Below are 22,210 nucleotides of genomic sequence, written 5' to 3'. Positions count from 1 at the left end.
GGACAGAATCAAAGATGTTGCCAAAAAAGCGCCAAGTTTTCCTTTCATCCATTTGACTGCAATTATAAAAACACACAAACAAGTAAAAATAATAAATAAATATATATATATATATACACACACACACACATACATATACTAACCTGGAAGATAATGGTCCAAAAGGAGTGCGGAAGCAGGATGCCCCCCTTTGTCTTCTCTTTCTGAATGCTTGTTCAGCTAATTTAGCTTCTGATGTGGGGTCAATCCTCCAAAATGAACCTTTCCCAGGCTCCTCTTGGGAGCGTGGTACTTTAACAAAGTATCTGTTCAAAGAGAGGTTATGACGAATGGAGTTCTGTGAAAAAAAAAAAATATATATATTTTTTAAATAAAACATAAGCACGAGAGTCTGAAAAGATGATGTCTTGTTTTTCAAAATGAACACAAACACACATCCGGTATCCCAGGCAGCCTCCTCAAAAAATAAAATTTATATTAAAGCACTTTGTAGGTATTTTAATGGGTATTTCACTAAACCTGTAGAAGAAAGATGATTATATATACACATATATATACACACACACACACACACACACACACACACACATTTAGGCAACACCTCATATCCAGCTCATATAACAATATTTAGCAGAGATCATATATGAAGAAGTTAGTAAAAATATAGACCTGGGTGTGGCTGTAGATGTGATTTATCTGGACTTTGCTAAGGCATTTGATACAGTTCCACATAAAAGGTTACTCTACAAATTAACAGAAATAGGCTTAGGGGCAAATGTCTGTATGTGGATTAGGGCTGCAACTAACGATTATTTTCATAATCGATTAGTTGGCCGATTATTATTTTTATTTATTTAAAATATAAACAAATGATGTTAAAAACAAACAGCAGAATAAAAAAAATTTCCCAACCTGCCCCCCCACCCCAGTTTTGCACATTTGAGCCAAGGCTTGCCACACTGCCTCCCACATATGACACATACCCCCAGATATGCCACACTGCCCTCCCCACATATGCCACTCCACTCTACCCCCAGATATGCCTTATACCCCCTGATACACCACTCCGTCCTCCCCTGATATGCCACACTGCCCTCCCCACATATGCCTTATATACCCTATATGCCTTATACCCTCGATATATCACTCCGTCCTCCCCAGATCTCATAGTCCCCTCATAGATTCACAGACCCGTTCACAGCATACTGACAAAAATACTTTTAAACATAAATATTTTAGATTAATCTTCACTGCCCCCAGGATTTAGATTCCCCTTAGTTTGCCCCCCCCCCTTACCTCTAACTGCACCTTAAGTTAACTTTAATAAAATTAACCCTCAGTCCTCATTAAATTAACTCTAGACCCCATTAACCACAACTGCCCCTAAATTAACCCTAAACACCCCATTAACCATAGCTGCCCCTAAATTAACCCTAAATGGATGTTTCTCAGCCTGCATGCAGGTATTAAGCGGAGTGCCTCAGGGGTCTGTCCTCGGTCCTCTTCTTTTTAATTTATTTATAAAATGATCTCCCAAGCTGCATTGAGAGCCATGTCACAGTTTTGGCCGATGACACAAAATTAACCCAACAACTTTCACCTGAGAGATAAAGCCAGGCTTTTTTATTTTTGGGAATTCTGACAACCACCACTTGTATTTGTAGCGTCAGAAAATTATATTTCATGGGAAACATCCACGATGGTCTCACCTGCCAGCCCTTGTCAGCAGATCTGTAGTAAGGGTAATGCTTTGTAATATGGGCATATATTCCGCTCAGAGTAAGCTGACGATCTTGGGCAGATGAGATGGCTTGAACGATCAGCTGAGCATATGAAAATGGAGGCTTTGCATCATCCTGCATGGAAATTAAAATGATGTCACAAATAAATAGATATGAACAACCTGACAAAATACCCTGCGGAGCATGAACCCAACAATAATGTCACGGAAACGACTACAAAAGACCTTCGTTAGTAATCTCAAGTTTGACAAACAATGCGAAATGTTTACCTATCTTAGAGAAAATGTAACTATGTTATGATGATGGAGTTCTGATACAAACATTGCCTATGTACCTTTGGACCGTCTTCTTTACATGAGTCTGCTTGGTTATCTTTCACGGCCTTTGCTGCATATTCTGCTGCTAACTGGAGATCTGAAGCAATTTTGTTGTTGAAACGGTAGCCAGATGACCCAGCTCCACGTGGGCTGGCAGGGCAGGAGTTAGGAACACTGGGAAAAGGGAAAACAGCTGTAACTTAGGTAATATTGCAAAAACAAAACAACGTGTCATTTTGCAATGACTGGTATTCTCTGTCATTCTCCGCATCTGGTGTAATTTATCCAAAAGAAAAGGCCAATCAAGTGACATTTACAGTACTAACAAATCCCTATTTTGTCAAATACGGGAGCCTCGGTTTCAGTTTTACAATACTGTTTTGCTATAACTAAACAATCTGTTAAAATTAGTACAAGGAGGTCAGAATCCAACAATAATCCCACAGAGCCAGTATAGTATTAGCAAACTACATACATCTATCTATAGGTCATTTGTTACAACTTAACCCCTTCAATCCCAGGGGTTTTTGGTACCTCAAAGCCCAGAGCAATTTTGCCATTTTTGGGGTATGTCAGTTTAGCGATGATTCTCTTTTCCTGTGAATAGTGTACCCATATAAACTATATATTGTTTTTTTCAAGGAGAGATAGAGCTTTCGTTTGATACCATTAGGGCTGCAACAACTAATCGATAATGAAAATCGTTGCCAGCGAATTTTATTATCGATTAGTTGAATCGATTTTTATCGATTATAAAAGGAGGGTTTTTTCAGAGCAAATGCTCTGAAAAATACCCCTCATTATATAATCCGTTTAGTCTGACTCACAGCAGCAGCTCCTACTTACCAGTCCCTCCCTGTAATCACTGTGACAACTGGCCCCGCCCCTTCCTTCTCCCAGAAGGCCAGAACCACATGGCTGTGACACTCATCTAACTAAGTATAAAATTAATATTTGGGCTGCTGAAAGTTAGGGGAGGTGGGGGTTAATTTAGGGGCAGTTATGGTTAATGGAGTGTTTAGGGGCAGTTATGGTTAATGGGGTGTTTAGGGTTAATATAGGAGCAGCTGTGGTTAATGGGGTGTTTGGGGTTAATTTGAGGCAGTTGTGGTTAATGGGGTGTTTAGGGTAAATTTAGGGGCTGTTGTGGTTGATGGGGTCTTTAGGGTTAATTTAGGGTAGTTGTGTTTGATGGGGTATTTAGAGTTAATTTAGGGGTAGTTATGGTTAATGGGGTGTTTAGTGTTAATTTAATGATGAGGACTGAGGGTTAATTTAATAAAGTTAACTTAAGGCGCAGTTAGAGGTAAAGGGGGATAAACTAAGGGGAATCTAAATCCTGGGGGCAGTGAAGATTAACCCAGTACTTATTTATAAAAGTATGATGTCAGTGTGCTGTGAACAGGTCTGTGACTCTGAGGGGACTATGAGATATCTGGGGGGTATAAGGCATATCTAGGGAGGATGGAGTGACATATCTGGGGGTAGGGGTATAAGGCATATACGGTATATAAGGCATATGTGGGGAGACCAGCGTGGCATGTCTGGGAGGCAGTGTGGCATGTCTGGGGAGGATGGAGTGGTGTATCAGGGGGTATAAGGCATATCAGGCACAGTGGCATATGTGGGGGTAGAGTGGAGTGGAATATGTGGGAGGCAGCGTGGCATGGTATATGTGGGAGGCAGCGTGGCGTTGCATATGTGGGAGGCAGCGTGGCGTGGCATATGTGGGAGGCAGCGTGGAGTGGAATATGTGGGAGGCAGCGTGGAGTGGCATATGTGGGAGGCAGCGTGGAGTGGCATATGTGGGAGGCAGCGTGGAGTGGCATATGTGGGAGGCAGCGTGGAGTGGCATATGTGGGAGGCAGCGTGGAGTGGCATATGTGGGAGGCAGCGTGGAGTGGCATATGTGGGAGGCAGCGTGGAGTAGTATATGTGGGAGGCAGCGTAGAGTAGTATATGTGGGAGGCAGCGTAGAGTAGTATATGTGGGAGGCAGCGTGGCATGTCTGGGAGGCAGCATGGAGTGGCATATGTGGGAGGCAGCATGGAGTGGCATATGTGGGAGGCAGCGTGGCATATGTGGGAGGCAGCGTGGCATATGTGGGAGGCAGCGTGGCATGTCTGGGCTCAAATGTGCATAAATTGGGGGGGCTGGTTGGGAAATAAAGACAAGAAATGCATTTTAATCAAAGTTTTTTTTTTTTCTGCGTTTGTATTTAACATCATTTGTTTATTAAATTATTTTAAATAAATGAAAAATGTACATTCATTTTTTTTATCCGATTAATCGAAAAAATAATCGGCCAACTAATCGATTATGAAAATTATAGTTAGTTGCAGCCCTAGATACCATAGTTGGATGATTAGCTGAAATTTTAGAATGAGAAATTGAGTAAAAACTAGCGAAGATTAGAAAAATAAACTAATTTTTTTTTTACATTTTCCCTCTGAATCCTCACAAAATTAGGTAAAGTGATGGAAAATCCGCTCCAAATTTTATTAATTCAGGTGTCCTGATTTCAGAAATACCTAATTTATATAGATTTTCCAGACTTTCCCAGCACCAGGGAGCATACTATAAGGTGTACAATTTTGTATAATTTTTATGCCTATGTCTTAACGGGTTTGGGGGTTGTGAACGGGGGCAGAAGGGTTACACTGGCTAGATGTTATGCTAGGGCAATGGGAAGTAAGGTTTTTTAATAATTTTTTTTATTATCTTTTTTTATATATATATTTTTTTTATTTTTTTTAATTTTAATTTTTTTACATTTTTTTTATTTTTTATAGATTATTTTTACACAGAAATGGTTAGAGGTCCTCCTAGGGACCTCCTGAACATGCCAGTGATGTCACAATGACATCACAGCTCACATTATAATTTTTTTTGTATTATTTATATTATTATTTTAATGATTTTTTAAATGAATTAACTTTTTTTTTTCTGCTTTTCTCTTACAGGACGGGAGGGGGAGTGAGAGAGATGGTTTCTCACTCCCCTCCCCGCAATCCCCCTGCAGACCTCACAGACTTGCATAGAGATTGCAGCGTCTCTGTGCCTCATCGGAGGGCAGGATATCCCCACAGGGGATATCCTGTCCTCCGATGACCTTCCGGGTTACGTCAGCAGTGACGTAACCCGGAAGGGAATGCCCGATCGCGCGTTTGCAACTGCGCGATCGGGCACTTTCAACTGTAACAGCTTACCGGCTTTCATGCCGGTAGCTGTTACGGGAGATTGGGCAGCAGAAAGCCGGCAATGCCGGCTTCTGCTGCCAGGGGGGAGTCCAGGCTGTCAAACGACAGCCTGGTCTCCCGTGCAGCAGCAGGGATGTGTCCCTGACGCTGCACGAAGGGCTCGACGTACCGGGACGTCCATAGGGGTTTCTTTGTGGGCGTTTTTTGGACGTCCCGGTACGTCTATAGGGGAATGAAGGGGTTAAACAAATTGGTATGTTATTATTAAAACTGAGACTGCACTAATTATCTCAGTTAACACAACAAAATGCCACATAAGTGGAAACATGTCAAGGGGGAAAATATAGTGGTAAAAGAAGCCTTGGCAGAATTTCATAATGCACCTATAATGGTAGAAAGACTCTGATTAATATTAACGTACAAATATTCTGCTCTGTACATCATACAAATGTACTAATCATTAAGAAACAGACTAATTTTTGTATATGTCTTGCAAGGCCAATTCATACCTACACTAACAGAGAAATTTGTAACCAGGGAATGCACACTGTGGTGAAAACCTTTTATTCTGCAGTAAGGTACACAGCTTTAATAAAGCACTATTCCATATAGATAGAAGTGCCCATACACTTGTTCCTTACCTCAGGGTCCCTGTAGGCGATGGGAGGGGACTGATAAGGCTTCGTATATCAGGCTCAGGGATGTGAATTTTCAAAGGCGAAATGCGAGGATAAACAGGAGCTGGTATAGCAGGTTTCACTTCCTCCTGATAGAGGGATGTAAATTGCATCTTAATGACTGTGCTAGGAAATCGGAATGTGCACCTATGAAACATAAGAGTAGTAAGGTTAATATGCAGAAAGCTAACAGACTTAGTTTTTGGTAATCCTTTGATCAAAACACATAGTATGCCCACTTGACACTCAAAACTTTAAAATGATTGTTAACCAGATTAGACTCATAAAAGGCACAAACTGAATTATCAAGGCTAAAATAAAAAGCACAATTAGCTTATGTATTTTTTAACATATGTATAAAATGTGATTGGACCATGTGATTGTGTGTATTAGTTTGTGTATGTACATGAGCGTAGAATGTTAGCATGTATTATTGGAAACTTTTAGAAACAGCAGTAACTCATCCATAAAGTGCAAAACCTCATTAAGTCACAAAGCCGGGGTCACCAAGTGCTGAGGTACATGGTGCGTACAAGTTGCCAACGCTCTGGTGATTCCATACCTGAAGAGTTCCAAACTTCCACTGGCATTAATATCAGCACAAAAAAATTGCATGGTGAGAGCTTTGCAGAATGAGTTTCCATGGCTGAGCAGCTGCATGTAAGCCTTACATCACCAAATACAAAGCCAAGCGTCTGTGGATTGAAGAATCACGGTTCTCTGTTTGGCAGCCTAATACGCAAGTTTTGGCAGATGTCAGGAGAACATTACCTGTCTGACTGCATTGTGCCGTTTGGTGGACGAGGGATAATGGTATGGGGGTGTTTTTCAGGGATTTGGCTAGTGAAGGGAAACAGCAAATTCTACTTCCCGAGAGCTTCTTTTCCCTGCCGATCCCTGGTGACACCAAAGATACTCCTCCGTACCCGAGATAGGGCAGGACTCCAAACACTTAGAAGCCCCTCCCCTCCCAGATAGCTTCGGTGAAAAACAAAGACCACACAGGAAACAAATATGATGCAAAAAAACTTTATTCAAGGGGAGGGAGGAAACAAACGTGTCACCAGGGATCGGTAGGAAAAAGAAGCTGTCATAAAAAAACAGAGAAAAAAAAATAAAAAATAAATAAAAATGAACCCCAGGACTTTATGACCAAAAAGCGAGTCTTCCTGAGCCATCTTATCAAGTCTGTAATGCTGGGCAAAGGAATGGATATTCCCGCAAGTAGCCGTCTTACAGATCTGTTCAGGAGAGATGAGACACCTTTCAGCCCAGGGGGTGGAGACTGCTCAAGTAGAGTGGGCCTGGATCCCAGCAGGTAAAAACCACCGGATGAGGCCACAAACAGGTGAGAGGACTTCCGCAGGGGCAGAGTCCGTTCCAGATAAATGGCAGAGTATGTAGAGCCTTTTCTTCAGATGATCGGGGAGATGGAAAAAGTTGGCAACACAATCTCCTAGTTCTTGTGGAAGGCCAACTGCACCTTGGACGTAAATCCGGGAGGCAGAAAGAGCACAACCTTATGAGGGGAAAAACGCAGAAACGGTTCTTTCATTGACAGAGCCGGAAGTTCGCCAATGTGTCTAGCAGAGGTAATGGCCACCAAAAAGGCAGTCTTCAGAGACAACACATGTAGGGATACAGACTGAAGAAGCTCAAAAGGCGGCAACAAGAGTCTTCAAAGGATGAGATCAAGGTCCCAGGGAACCATCTTGGTGACAGGACGAGGTCATATACAGACGATGGCTTTAGAAAAATGTCTGACGACCGGTACCGAGACGTGATCAAATCCCAGTAAGATCTTAGTATACCTGAGGGAGGTAACCACCTTCCTACTGCGAAGAATAGTCTGAGCCACTGACACGCTTTGGCCAGTTTGGAGCTATTAGGATACCCGAGACGAGGTCGTTCCTGATCTTCCACAGAACCTTGTAGATTAGAGAAAAGGGAGGCAAAATGTAGGCAAGCCGGAAAGTGGTTTCTCAATGATGCAGGGCATTTTCCACCGCAAGCAACTCCAGGCAGTTGGAAGGAATGAGTTCAACAGCCAGAGGCCGAAGACCTTGAACAAATCTGTCTTGACATGTAGCTCCCCATCCTCTGATGTTTGCGTCGGTGGTGAGGAGTTCCTTGGCTAATAAGGACCACCTTCTCCCTGCAGCTACGGTGTCCCTTTGAAGCCACCAGGTGAGAGATGCTCTGACATAGAGATGGAGGGAGATGGGCGAGCTGGTCCAAAGCGAACAGGTTTCCATTGAAATCATGAAGAATAAAAGTTCTGGAGAATCCTCATATGGGCAAAGGCCCAAGGGACTTTGTGGAGGCCATTCTGCCCAGCAGGGACATACACGTCCTTACGAAGCTTCTGCACACAGAGAGAACACTGCGAACACATCCCGTTGATCTTGGAAGGTGAAAGAAAGGCCTTCCCTGAACGAGAATCCAGACACAGGCCCAGGAACACAGTCTGCTAAGAGGGAATGGTGCTGGACTTGTTCCAATTCAGAATCCAAGCAAGCTTGGATAAGCCAGTCATCCAGGTAAGGAATAACCGAAATCCCCTGAAGTCTGAAATAAACTGCCACTACTGCCAGGAGTTTTGCGAAGACTCTGGGAGCTGCTGAAAGACCAAATGGAAGGGCCTGAAACTGGAAATGCTGGATCCTCAAACCCTGAGGAATGGCTAAGAGCAGAAATTGTTGATGAGACAGATGGATAGGAACGTGAAAAGAAGCATCCTTGAGGTCTATAGAGACCATGAAGTTGTGGAGGCATAAGTACTCTAGAGCAGATCTTATGCCACCTGAGAAGAGGAGCAGGAGTGGAGAGGATGCCGTCAATGAGCTAAGAAACGCTGGTCGGCACGGCACCAGCCACCTGGCTATGGTGCAAGAGGCATCCCCCACTAAGGGGGCTTAGTTCGGGGAACCGGCTCAACCTAGAGCCGAGAACAAATAATAAACGGGAGACGAGTCCTCCCTACCTGATGTAGGGCAGGGAAAAAATCAGGGAGTGGAAGGACTTTTACGTGTTTGGAGTCCTGCCCTCTTCAGGTACGGAGGAGGAGTCTATCTTTAGCGCAGGGCTTGACAAATTTGTTGTGAATCTAGGCGCCAGCTAAAAAAAGTTAGGAGCTAGGATTTTTTTTTTTAACTAACGGTTGGTCAGAAGTGATCTGATCATCATCAGCCCACTTACTAAACTTACAGCATTTAAACATGGAAACACCCTGGATTTTCAGGTCAGTGCAGTTTTTTTTTTTTATTATTTTTTTGGTAAATTATTATTATTATTATTTTTTTTTTAACTCTTTCAATTCCGATGTTCCGTTGGAGCACATCATTGACTGATATTTAGTCCCCACAAGCTTGTGGGGACAAATGTTAACCCCTGCAATGCCATGGATGTGTCATAGACAATTGTGGCACTGAATAAGGCAGCAGGGGGATGTTGTGTCAGGTCCCCACACTTGTGTGGGGACCCAATCAACACACAACCCCTTTCCCTGAAGCTGTATGTGGCAGCTGAAGACGCAATTGCTGGTTTGGCGGCAATCGCGTTTTCAGCCTACAGAATCACTCCGTGGGAGTGATCAAAGTAGGGCTGCAACTAACGATTATTTTCATAATCGATTAGTTGGCCGATTATTTTGTCGATTAATCGATTAAAAAAAAATGAATGTAAATTTTTCATTTATTTAAAATAGTTTAATAAACAAATGATGTTAAATACAAACAGCAGAATAAAAAAAAAAACTTTGATAAAATGCATTTCTTGTCTTTATTTCCCAACCAGCCCCCCCCCCCAATTTATGCACATTTGAGCCAAGGCTTGCCACGCTGCCTCCCAGACATGCCACGCTGCCTCCCACATATGCCACGCTGCCTCCCACATATGCCACTCCACGCTGCCTCCCACATATACCACTCCACCCCCACATATGCCACTGTGCCTGATACGCCTTATACCCCCTGATACACCACTCCATCCTCCCCAGACATGCCACGCTGCCCTCCCCACATATGCCACTGTGACCCCAGATATGCCTTATACACCCCGATACACCACTCCGTCCTCCCCAGACATGCCACACTGCTCTCCCCACATATGCCTTATATAATGTATATGCCTTATACCCCCAGATATGTCACTCCGTCCTCCCCAGATATCTCATAGTCCCCTCATAGAGTCACAGACCCGTTCACAGCACACGGACACCATACTTTTATAAATAAGTACTGGGTTAATCTTCACTGCCCCCAGGATTTAGATTCCCTTTAGTCTGCCCCCCTTTATCTCTAACTGCACCTGAAGTTAACTTTATTAAATAAACCCTCAGTCCTCATCATTAAATTAACACTAAACACCCCATTAACCATAACTACCCCTAAATTAACTCTAAATACCCCACCAAAACAACTACCCTAAATTAACCCTAAACACCCCATTAACCACAGCATCCCCTAAATTAATCCTAAAGACCCTGTCAACCACAACAGCCCCTAAATTAACCCTAAACACACCATTAACCACAACTGCCTCAAATTAACCCTAAACACACCATTAACCACAACTGCCTCAAATTAACCCCAAACACCCCATTAACCACAGCTGCTCCTAAATTAACCCTAAACACCCCATTAACCACAGCTGCCCCTAAATTAACCCTAAACACCCTATTAACTATAACTGCCCCTAAACACCCCATCAACCATAGCTGCCCCTAAACACCCCATTAACCATAACTGCCCCTAAATTAACCCTAAACACCCCATTAACCATACCTGCCCCTAAATTAACCCCCACCTCCCCTAACTTTCAGCAGCCCAAATATTAATTTTATACTTACAGTTAGATGAGTGTCACAGCCATGTGGTTCTGGTCTTCTGGGAGAAGGAGGGGGCGGGGCCAGTTGTCACAGTGATTACAGGGAGGGGCTGGTAAGTAGGAGCTGCTGCTGTGAGTCAGACTAAACTATTATATAATGAGGGGTATTTTTCAGAGCGTTTGCTCTGAAAAAACCCTCATTTTATAATCGATAATAATCGATTCAACTAATCGATAATGAAATTCGTTGGCAACTAATTTCATTATCGATTATTATCGATTAGTTGTTGCAGCCCTAGATCAAAGGCTCGGGGTGGCTGTGCCGGTCTGCCCAGACACCTGGGCAGACAGCAGCAGTGCCCCCGCGATTACCACGATTGTGGCGATGTGGGGGCATTTTTGGGGGATGTAACAGGCTGACAAACACCTATGGCGCCAGGACAAAATTCTCAGTCGAGCCCTGCTTTAGTGTATGGTAGGAAAATATGAATGCTTCCGCATACAAAGACATTTTGGACAATGCCCCAGTGCACAAAGCAACATCCATAAAGATGTGGTTGTGTGAGTTGGTGGGGAGGGGGGGACTTGACTGGCCCACATTGAGTCATGACCTCAACCCCATCGGACACCTTTGGGATGAACTAGAACAGAGATTATGTGTCTGAACAAATGCACCACTGGATGAATGGGCAAAAATTCCCACAGAAACACTCCAAGATCTTGCGGAAGCAGTTATAGCTGCAAAGGGGGACAAACTACATTTTAATGTCTATGTATTTAGAATTTGAGGTCATAAAAGGTATAAAGGTCAGGTGTCCCAATCCTTTTGTCTGTATAGCGTGTACATTTGTTAGATATCTATACACACACACACAACTGATTATATAGCCTCACTGGGCTGTCTGTACATTTTATATACTGCCTAAATGGAAGTGGGTACACTAAATGAGAAAGAAAAAAAACAAGAACTATAATGTAAATTGTTTTTATATGGTGCGGTACCTTACGAAGGGCATTTTCTTCCCCAACCATTATTAAACTCTTAGATTAATATACGATACATCTGCTTATAAGTGTATTTGCTTAACACAGAAGACAACAGAATTAATGTGGAATTAATGGAGGTACAACCCCAGTAAGCTTCTGCTACAGGACAGGCTTGATTTCCTCATTCACTTAACTGTGAATTATGCTGGAGAAATTTACAAGAACCATAATTTACACACAAACTATCCTCACTAAACTGTGGGTATATAGGTGAGACCAGTATAAGTGAAACATTTCCTCACACCAATTCATTGACGCATCATGAAGGGACTTCCTGAAAGATGGATACAATTGGTCCTTCACAATTTAACCCCTTAATGACAAAGCCCGTACATGTACGGGCTCAAAATGCATTGTTTTCAATGGGTTTAGGGACCGCCCATTGTCCTTAAGGGGTTAAACTGAACATACATAAGCACCAATAAATGAACTCTGCTATCCACATTGCCAAACACCTGTATGCAGCCTGTCCAAAAAATAAATATCAAGATAATACAATCAAACCACATTAATTTCACTCTCTAAACATGAAAACATTTTACCTCAAAATTTGGCAATGTTGTCACAAAGACACTGGACAAAACACCTATATACCATAACTTCTCCAGATGCCCTATATCCATATTGATATTATGATATTTCAATATTCATATATTTTGTTAACATTACTACACAATTAGTATCCCTATGTAAATTTTTTCAATGTAACATTGTTTGCCTGATCATCACACATACATACATACATACATGAACATACATCTACACATCACAAGGCCTGTACTTGACAACAGATATTTATAGTGTCATACATATCTGTAAACTACCAAGCACAGATTTCAACATGGCCTCCAGATGGTGGATAGATTGAAAGTGGAAGACAGGCAAGCTATCAAGCAATACTGGATATCGGCTGCACAATCATGTTCAGCAGAACATCTGTTATCTGTTAATTGTACAGCATAGATCTCTCACATTTAAAAATCAGAAAGCAGCTAGATTACAGATTGATGAGCAATGGGCTGTTTGGAGTCTTACTGGTACAGCCATAACTGGATCTTTTTTTGTGATTTGTGATGCAAACAGTGTTTGTTTAAGGCATGCACCTTGTTAAATCAAACAAGTGTGTTTCACTTAGAAATTACGTATTTATTTTACTACTACTCAGAGAGCTGCACTCGTCTTTTAGCCATGATGGATTGAGATTTGAGCTGAACATTGACCTGTCCTTGTCAATGGCACACTAGCCTACTGAATAGACTAGCATGCTTGATCACACAGGGGGGTGCCCACAGCAAGCAGCCCTGTAAAACCCTTTGCAGAGACTTATTTTTAGGGTTAGCACAAATGTTTCTTTATTCTGACTTGTTTTCAATGAAAGTACACTACAGTTACATGCATTCTTGGAATGGCTGCAAACTGCATGGGTGGCAAAACATTAATTTATGATACAACCATGTTGTCACAAATTCTGGGACAGTGAACCTTCGGATTATTTGCTTACCTTCTACAGAACTGTTGATCTTGGTAGATGTGACATTTTAAGTTTGTGACAGAATACTGTTTGTGCAAAGTGATCATGGCATGAGAAGCTCATAATGGGGATTCTGGACTGGAAATATTGTGATATATTAAGAATAAATAAAAAGGGTATAAAAGCACTGTCAAATATTTCTCAGTTTGGAATATAATGTTTCCCTAAAACTGCTTAGATTGTATCTTTTTTTCAATATTTGTAATATGTGCTATAATCAGCCTGGATTGAGGACGTCTTTCAGCCATTTAATAATGCAACCATTACAATATCGCAAAAAGCCACAACTGAGCTGCTGTTCTCATGTAAAAAATACATTCCTTACACATTAGAGAAGTGTAAAGGCAAGAATAAGGAGTGTCGGGCAAGAAATGGTACCAATATGTATACACTGCCTCCAATATGTTTGTCGTAACATTACAGCACTGTCACAGGCTCTCTCAACCACAGTCTCAATCAGGATAAATCACCCAATGTGACAGAGCAAGAACAGAAAATCAGATACTGTCACCGCATGCCCCTCAACACCTTATCAGCTAGAGATACAAATATTTACATATCCCTGTTTACAGGATGTTCTACAATTCAATTTAAAGAATTTTGAATCTACAACCCTTATAATAAATAAAAAAAGAAAATTCTACATAATTTGGTTTACAGAATCTTTTACAATTAAATTATTTTATGTAGTGTACCTTACACCACAGCTGTCAGGATAACTAAATACATTTACTAAGTGTAACTATATAGCATATACTTTTTGTTTGAAAATAGTGGTGTTTTTCCTTACAAACCAAAAAGATCTATGGCACAGTGGCAATGATACAGTGCCAATATTATGCCCACAAAACAGGCAAACAGATCAAATAAGTTGCCACAACAAAAAAAGAAAAGGGAGGGGTAGTAACAGTTCACGTCCTTTTCCAAGATTTGGACATACATGTATATTGCTTATTATAATATGCAGACACCATTGCAAAGATTTATTATGCCTGATAAAAGCTAAAATGCCATACATGGGGGGGGCGTTGGGAAGCTACAGTTCATCCATAAGAATTATTATTCTTATAAAAATGGCAAGGTGTCACTGTATAGGACAAAAAAAAACCTCTTCATATTACCGTATTTGATAGATTATAAGACAAGGTTTTTTTTTTCAAGAGCAAGTGCTTATAATCGGGGTCATCTTCTAATCAGATCTCAAATAGAGGTCTGAGTATGAGACTAAGATCCAGATCCCCCACAGCGCTGCAGTGGACCTGGATCCTCCTGTCTGGTAACCTCAGCTGCTGCCGGCACTTCCACCGGCGTCTATTACCAAGCACCGGCGAAAGTGCGGACAGCAGCGGGATAGCCCGCCCACTGCAGGGGAAGCAGAGCCGGTCGAGAGATCATTAGAAAGACCAGCGGCACTGTGCCGTCCCAAAGTCATCGGCGGATCCAGTAATTTTCAGGAGGAGGCGGGGCCTAGCGGGGCTACACAGCGCCATTGTGTAATCCCGTGGGAGCTGCATCACAGTGAGTGAGTGAGTGTATATTAGGGTCTGGGTATCTAAGTGGGTAGGTAAGTGGGTATATTAGCGTCTGGATGTGTAAGTGTCCTCCTATATGCCACTCTGCCCCGTGTTATAAATATGACTTTTAACCCCCTATATGCCAGAGTGGCATATAGGGGTATAAGGCATTTCTGGAGGCAGAGTGGAAAATAGGGGGTTACAAGGCATAACATGGGGCAGAGTGGCATATAGGAGGGAAAAAGGGCATATCAGGGAGGCAGTACATTAGTGATTTTATTTGCAAGTGTAAAGGCATATAAAAACTAGGGCTGCAACTAACGATTATTTTCATAATCGATTAGTTGGCCGATTATTTTGTCGATTAATCGGATGAAAAAAATGAATGTAAATTTTTCATTTAAAATAATTTAATAAACAAATGATGTTAAATACAAACAGCAGAATAAAAAAAAAACTTTGATAAAATGCATTTCTTGTCTTTATTTCCCAACCAGCCCCCCCAATTTATGCACATTTGAGCCCAGGCTTGCCATGCTGCCTCCCACATATGCCACTCCACGCTGCCTCCCACATATGCCACTCCACGCTGCCCCCCACATATGCCACTCCACGCTGCCCCCCACATATGCCACTCCACGCTGCCCCCCACATATGCCACTCCACGCTGCCCCCCACATATGCCACTCCACGCTGCCTCCCACATATGCCATTCCACGCTGCCTCCCACATATGCCACTCCACCCCCACATATGCCACTGTGCCTGATACGCCTTATACCCCCTGATACACCACTCCATCCTCCCCAGACATGCCATGCTGCCCTCCCCACATATGCCACTCCACTCTACCCCCAGATATGCCACTGTGGCCCCAGATATGCCTTATACACCCTGATACACCACTCCGTCCTCCCCAGACATGCCACACTGCCCTCCCCACATATGCCTTATATAATGTATATGCCTTATACCCCCAGATATGTCACTCTGTCCTCCCCAGATATGTCCGATATCTCATAGTTCCCTCAGAGTCACAGACCCGTTCGCATCACACTGACACCATACTTTTATAAATAAGTACTGGGTTAATCTTCACTGCCCCCAGGATTTAGATTCCCCTTAGTTTGGCCCCCCTTCATCTCTAACTGCACCTTAAGTTAACTTTATTAAATTAATCAAATTAACCCTCAGTCCTCATCATTAAATTAACCCTAAATACCCCATTAACCATAACTGCCCCTAAATTAACCCTAAACACCCCATTAACCACAGCATCCCCTAAATTAACCCTAAAGACCCTGTCAACCACAACAGCCCCTAAATTAACCCTAAACACACCATTAACCACAACTGCCTCAAATTAACCCCAAACACCCCATTAACCACAGCTGCTCCTAAATTAACCCTAAACACCCCATTAACCATAGCTGCCCCTAAATTAACCCTAAACACCCTATTAACCATAACTGCCCCTAAACGTCCCATTAACCATAGCTGCCCCTAAACACCCCATTAACCATAACTGCCCCTAAATTAACCCTAAACACCCCATTAACCATAACTGCCCCTAAATTAACCCCCACCTCCCCTAACTTTCAGTAGCCCAAATATTAATTTTATACTTACAGTTAGATGAGTGTCACAGCCATGTGGTTCTGGCCTTCTGGGAGAAGGAAGGGCGGGGCCAGTTGCCACAGTGATTACAGGGAGGGATTGGTAAGTAGGAGCTGCTGCTGTGAGTCACTGAAACGGTTTATATAATGAGGGTATTTTTGGCAACGAATTTCATTATCGATTATTATCGATTAGTTGTTGCAGCCCTAATAAAAACAATGTATAAATATAAAGTACAAATATTAACCCTTTCAATCCCAGGGGTTTTTGGTACCTCAAAGCCCAGAGCAATTTTGCCATTTTTGGGGTATGTCGGTTTAGCGAATATTCTCTGTTCCTGTGAATAGTGTACCCATGTAAACTATATATTGTTTTTTCAAGGAGAGATAGAGCCTTCGTTTGATACCATAGTTGGATGATTAGCTGAAAATTTAGAATGAAAAATTTAGTAAAAACTAGCGAAGATTAGAAAAATAAAATAATTTTTTTTTACATTTTCCCTCTGAATCCTCACAAAATTAGGTCAAGTGATGGAAAATCCCCAAGTTTATCAATTCAGGTGTCCTGATTTCAGAAATACTTAATTTATATAGATTGTCCAGACTTTCCCAGCACCAGGGAGCATACTATTAGGTGTACAATTTTGTATAATTTTTATGCCTATGGCTTAACCGGTTTGGGGGTTGTGAACGGGGGCAGGAGGGTTATACTGGCTAGATGTTATGCTAGGGCAATGGGATGTAAGGTTTTTTTAAGAATTTTTTTATTATCTTTTTTTATATATTTATATATTTTTTTTTTATTTTAATTTTTTTACATTTTTTTGTATTTTTTATATTTTTTGTTTTTACACAGTAATGGTAAGAGGTCCTCCTAGGGACCTCCTGAACATGCCAGTGATGTCACAGTGACATCACAGCTCACATAATTTTTTTAGTATTATTTATATTATTATTTTAATGATTTAATATTATTTTTTAAATGAATTAACTTTTTTTTTTCAGCTTTTCCGTTTCAGGACGGGAGGGGGAGTGAGAGAGATGGTCTCTCACTCCCCTCCCCGCGATCCCCCTGCACCGATCACACTGTGATCTCTATGCAGGTCCTCACAGACCTGCATAGAGATCGTAGCGTCTCTGTGCCTCAGTGACGCAACCCAGAAGGGAATGCCCGATCGCGCGTTTGAAACTGCGCTATCGGGCAGTTTACCGGTAACAGCTTACCGGCTTTCATGCCGGAAGCTGTTACAGGCGATCGGACAGCAGAAAGCCGGCAAAGCCGGCTTCTGCTGTCAGTGGGGAGTCCAGGCTGTCAAACGACAGCCTGGTCTCCCATGCAGCGGCAGGGATGTGTCCCTGACGCTGCACGAAGGGCTGGACGTACCGGGATGTCCATAGGGGTTTCTTTGTGGGCGTTTTTTGGACGTCCCGGTACATCTATAGGGGAACGAAGGGGTTAAACACCTACTACACTCACTGGCAACTTTATTAGGTACCCCTTGGAAGTACCGGGTTGGACCCCCTTTTGCCTTCATTCTTCATGGCACACTTTCTACAAAGTGCTGGATACATCAGATATTTTGGTCCATATGCACATGATGGCACCACGCAGTTGCTGCAGACTTTTTGGCTGCACATCCACGATGCGAATCTCCCGTTCCACCCCATCCCAAAGGTGCTTTACTGGATCGAGATCTGGTGACCATTGGAGTGCAGTGAACTCATTGTCATGTTCAAAAAACCAGTTTGAGATGATGTGAGCTTTGTGACATGGTGCATTATCCTGCTGAAAGTAGCCATCAGAAGATTGGTACACTGTGGTCATAGTCAGCAACAGTACCTGGGTAGGCTGTCATGTTTAAACCATGCTCAATTGGTACTAAGGGGCCCAAAGTGTCCCACACAGCATTACACCACCACTACCAGCCTGAACTGTTACAAGGCAGGATAGATCCATGCTTTTGTGTTGTCTTTGTGACAAGGTGCGTTATCCTGCTGGAAGTAGCCATCAGAAGATAGGTACACTGTGGATGGACATGGTCAGCAGCAATACTCAGGTAGGTTGTTGCATTTGAACAATGCTCAGTTGGTACTAAGGGGCCCAAAGTGTGCCAAGGTAATGTCCCCCATACCATTACACCACCACCAGCCTGAAGCATTGATACAAGGCAGGATGGATCCATGCTTTCATGTTGTTTACACCAAAGTCCGACCCTGCCATCTGAATGCTGTAGCTGGAATCGAGACTGCTCATACCAGGCAATGTTCTTCCAGTCTTCCATTGTCAAATTTTGGTGAGCCACTGCGAATTGTAGCCTCAGTTTCCTGTTAGCTGACAGGAATGGCACCCGGTGTGGTCTTCTGCTGCTGTAGCCCACCTGCTTCAAGGCTAGACGTGCTGTGCGTTCAGAGATGGTACCCTTGTTGTAACGAGTGGTATATTTGCCTGTCATCTCAAACCTGCCTGCCCATTATCCTTTGACATCAACAAAGCCTTTTCGTCCACACAACTGCCGCTCACTGGAATTTTTCACTTTTTTCGGATCATTCTTTATAAACCCTAGAGATGGTTGTGCGTGAAAATCTCAGTAGATCAGCAGTTTCTGAAATACTCAGATCAGCCTGTCAGTCACTTAAATCTCCATTCTGACACTCGGTTTGAACTTCAGCAAGTTGTCTTGACCACGTCTACATGCATTGAGTTGCTGCCATGTGATTGGCTGAATAGCCATTTGTGTTAACAAGCAACTGAATAGGTGTACCTAAAAGTGGCCAGTGAGTATATTGAGATTAATTATAGTGCATCTAGAGAGCTACGCATCCACAATACTCTCTGCATAGGGTCATAAAGCTTTGTATGCAAGTCCTTCTAAGAAAAAGTCAATGGCAAGCCACGCCTACAAGGTTTAGGCATGTATATAAATGTAAGCATGACGTGTGTGTCTGTGGATGACAGGTCTACTTTAAAGGTGGTCCAGGTCATTATCAGCTAAGATTTTAACAGACACTGGCCCAAGTCACCACTTCGTCACTAGGGATTAATTCCTAGGGAATTAATTGCAGTCTACAAACAATGTGTCAATCATTACTGGAAATAATCGCACCATTATTGGTAGTAAAAAGTTTAACCATGACCAATTTGAATTACCCGTAAAAAAAAAATATAATAATAATTCAAGCAGTGAGAACGGGTCTGTCTACAAAACACAACTTTTTTTTTTCTTTTCAACTTTTGCAGGTCTGGCTAAACGTAAAAACGGCACATTTGAATCAATTGAATAAACACTATGTATACCATTCAAACATGGAAAGCATCTGTGGATTTGCTTAAACATTGAAAAATCCCCGTTGTTTACTGGAAAACAAAAATGGGTACTTGCGTCAATACCGGTAGCTGTGTTGACAATAAATAACAGTTCTATCCTACGCCGAGGACTTATTTCTGTTGCAGCAAATAAGGGCTTGGGATGAGGGGCACTGGACGTGGAGACTTATGTGAATTTAATACTTTTTTTTTTATGAACAAATGCAAAACAGGGTAGTTATGTAATTTAATGTAAATACAACCCTGGCAGAAACCCCCCACCAAAAACTAGCCAAACAACATTTGCTTTGTGTACATGTATCCGGCAAAATAAACCAAGTTGGCACCAAAGAAATGGTAAACATTGAAAGTACTGTGTGACTTTTGTGACCATAGGGCAGGAAGTATCGGGGCACAACGTGGCATTTGGGTTTTTAATATATATATATATATATATATATATATATATATATATATATATATATATATATATAATTGTTTTTTTAGACAATCTGCGTGTATTTAACATTTTCAGTCACCAGGGGCTAAACTTCAATTCACTCATATGCTAAGCATGGCATCCATTAATACATGTACTAATTCTGAAAAATTGTTTACAGAAACAAAACCTAAAAAGAACTACCAACCGACATAAACGGCAGCAATCATGGCCTAGTATTCACATTTCGCATGTTTGCTGTCCTGTCTTGTGAATGCAAATGTACTGCAGTGAACAGAGGAGGCCTAAAAAAGGTCCGTCCAATGGCACAGTGGGTGTACGTTACTGAGAGTCAAACGTACATAAACAGACGTTAAAGCGGGTATTAGCTGCTACTGCGGCAGTCAGAATAAACATATACAAAAAATAAACATTCTTAAGGGTGCAGCACGAAGGTACGAGCTTTAGATACGACCGAGGGGGAAACGCTTTCTCTGTAACACTTCCTCAACGTCTTTTGTTGTTCTAGGAAGTGGAGATGTTACTATGACTGGGGTGAAAGCTCTCCATTTTACACCATGCTACTACGTGTTGCTCCGCAGACGCACATGGCATGTCACTTTCAGCATATGGAGCGTCATATACGTTAAGAGGAAGACGTGAAACTTTGTTTATGTGGAGGCAAAGGCGTTAGTGACATTTTACATTACCACATTAGTGGTTTGATAATTAAACGTGGGGGTCGTATTTTATATATTAATTACCATGGAAACCTGCGTAATATTCTCCCCCATAACCCGCACCAGAATAACTTTTTAAAGATGTGTTACCCCTCACTAACTTGTACACCCCACCCCCAACAACAAATCCAGCACACGTCGGGGGTCTCGCGCTGTCCCAGAACCCACTCACTGTATGGGAAGCTGAAGTGGGGGAGCCCCCCTCCGCTGGAAGGCCCCGTCAACAAACACCCCGTTCTTGCCGATGCAGCGCAAGTAGAAGTGCGGTTCCTCGAAAGCGATCTGAAGGTGACGGCGGGAAATGAAACTGGATCGACCCATGTTTACATCCACTGAGCCCTGGCTGGAGTCACGTCCGATGGTCACTGTCGGAGTCCGCATTAGAAATTCGAAGTCCCGTCCTTCCAGTCGGGCCAGCACAGGAGGGGAATCGCGTACTGACGAATTTAGGGCTGGAAAAGTCCCCCCGACCATCATGGGGCTGCATGGTGCAGAGCGAAGAGCCAACAAGGCCCTAGCCCCAGAGTCCTCTCCGGTCTCCATGGCGGATTCTGCCTATTAATAGTTTTGACTGTTTTGGTTTAGTGCCTCCGTGAGGCTGAGAAACTCGCGGCGGATCCCGAGGCGGAACAAGTGAGATAGGCGGGCCCTCGTCGTACGGAGAGGAGGGCCATTGGGCCTTAGCAGAGCAGTGTACAACAGGGCAGTGTGACGCCATTCACACCCAGGTCACTGTCTCGCTTACTAAACACATCGGCATTGGCTGGAAGTCACGGGCGAGCAACAGGGGACGTAACTACCCCTTAGGAAAGTCACCGGAGCCTTTGTTTTTTTTTTATCTCTTCTTGCCCTCATTAAGATTTATGTTTGCTCATTTTCGTACTATTAGTTGTTATTAGTTGTGGCACCTGCGGAAACTAGCAACTTAAACCAGTGAAACGTGAAATAAGTTGTATTAAATATCGCGTCACTAGTGTTCATTTGCATTTGATGGTGCACTTTATACATTCGTAACAATTAAATTGAAATGGTAAAAATATGTTGAGTTTGTAACATCACAAAAAACATACTAAAGTCGAGTTATTACCCACTCTAGCCATAAACTTCCAGGCTGCAGCCATTTATGACCAGGTAGGGTGGTGAGGAACAACAATGGAAGATACCACATATTGTGCCCATGCAGTGCTTGGTATTAACCCTGTAAAGACACAGGCTAATTGACACAGTTTCAGAATCTTCACTAGGTGTTCGTTAAAA

General features: G+C 42.5%; 1 protein-coding gene across 1 annotated transcript in view; it reads right to left on the bottom strand.

Annotated features, from left to right (window-relative positions):
• FOXK1 (forkhead box K1) overlaps window positions 1-21,655 on the bottom strand; it is a 38,364-nt gene extending 16,709 nt beyond the window's left edge. The window contains exons 1-5 of the mRNA XM_053470679.1: window positions 21,126-21,655; window positions 5,901-6,083; window positions 2,077-2,233; window positions 1,710-1,856; window positions 144-337 (exon numbers count right to left, since the gene is read on the bottom strand). Of these exons, the coding sequence (XP_053326654.1) occupies window positions 144-337; window positions 1,710-1,856; window positions 2,077-2,233; window positions 5,901-6,083; window positions 21,126-21,496 (1,052 nt within the window). The 5' untranslated portion in view covers window positions 21,497-21,655. The remainder of the gene's footprint in view (window positions 1-143; window positions 338-1,709; window positions 1,857-2,076; window positions 2,234-5,900; window positions 6,084-21,125) is intronic.
• Window positions 21,656-22,210: the final 555 nt, after the last annotated feature.

The sequence above is a fragment of the Spea bombifrons genome, chromosome 7 (assembly GCF_027358695.1).
Source record: "Spea bombifrons isolate aSpeBom1 chromosome 7, aSpeBom1.2.pri, whole genome shotgun sequence".
NCBI lineage: Eukaryota > Metazoa > Chordata > Amphibia > Anura > Pelobatidae > Spea > Spea bombifrons.
This window is presented reverse-complemented; position numbering and strand designations above follow the sequence as displayed.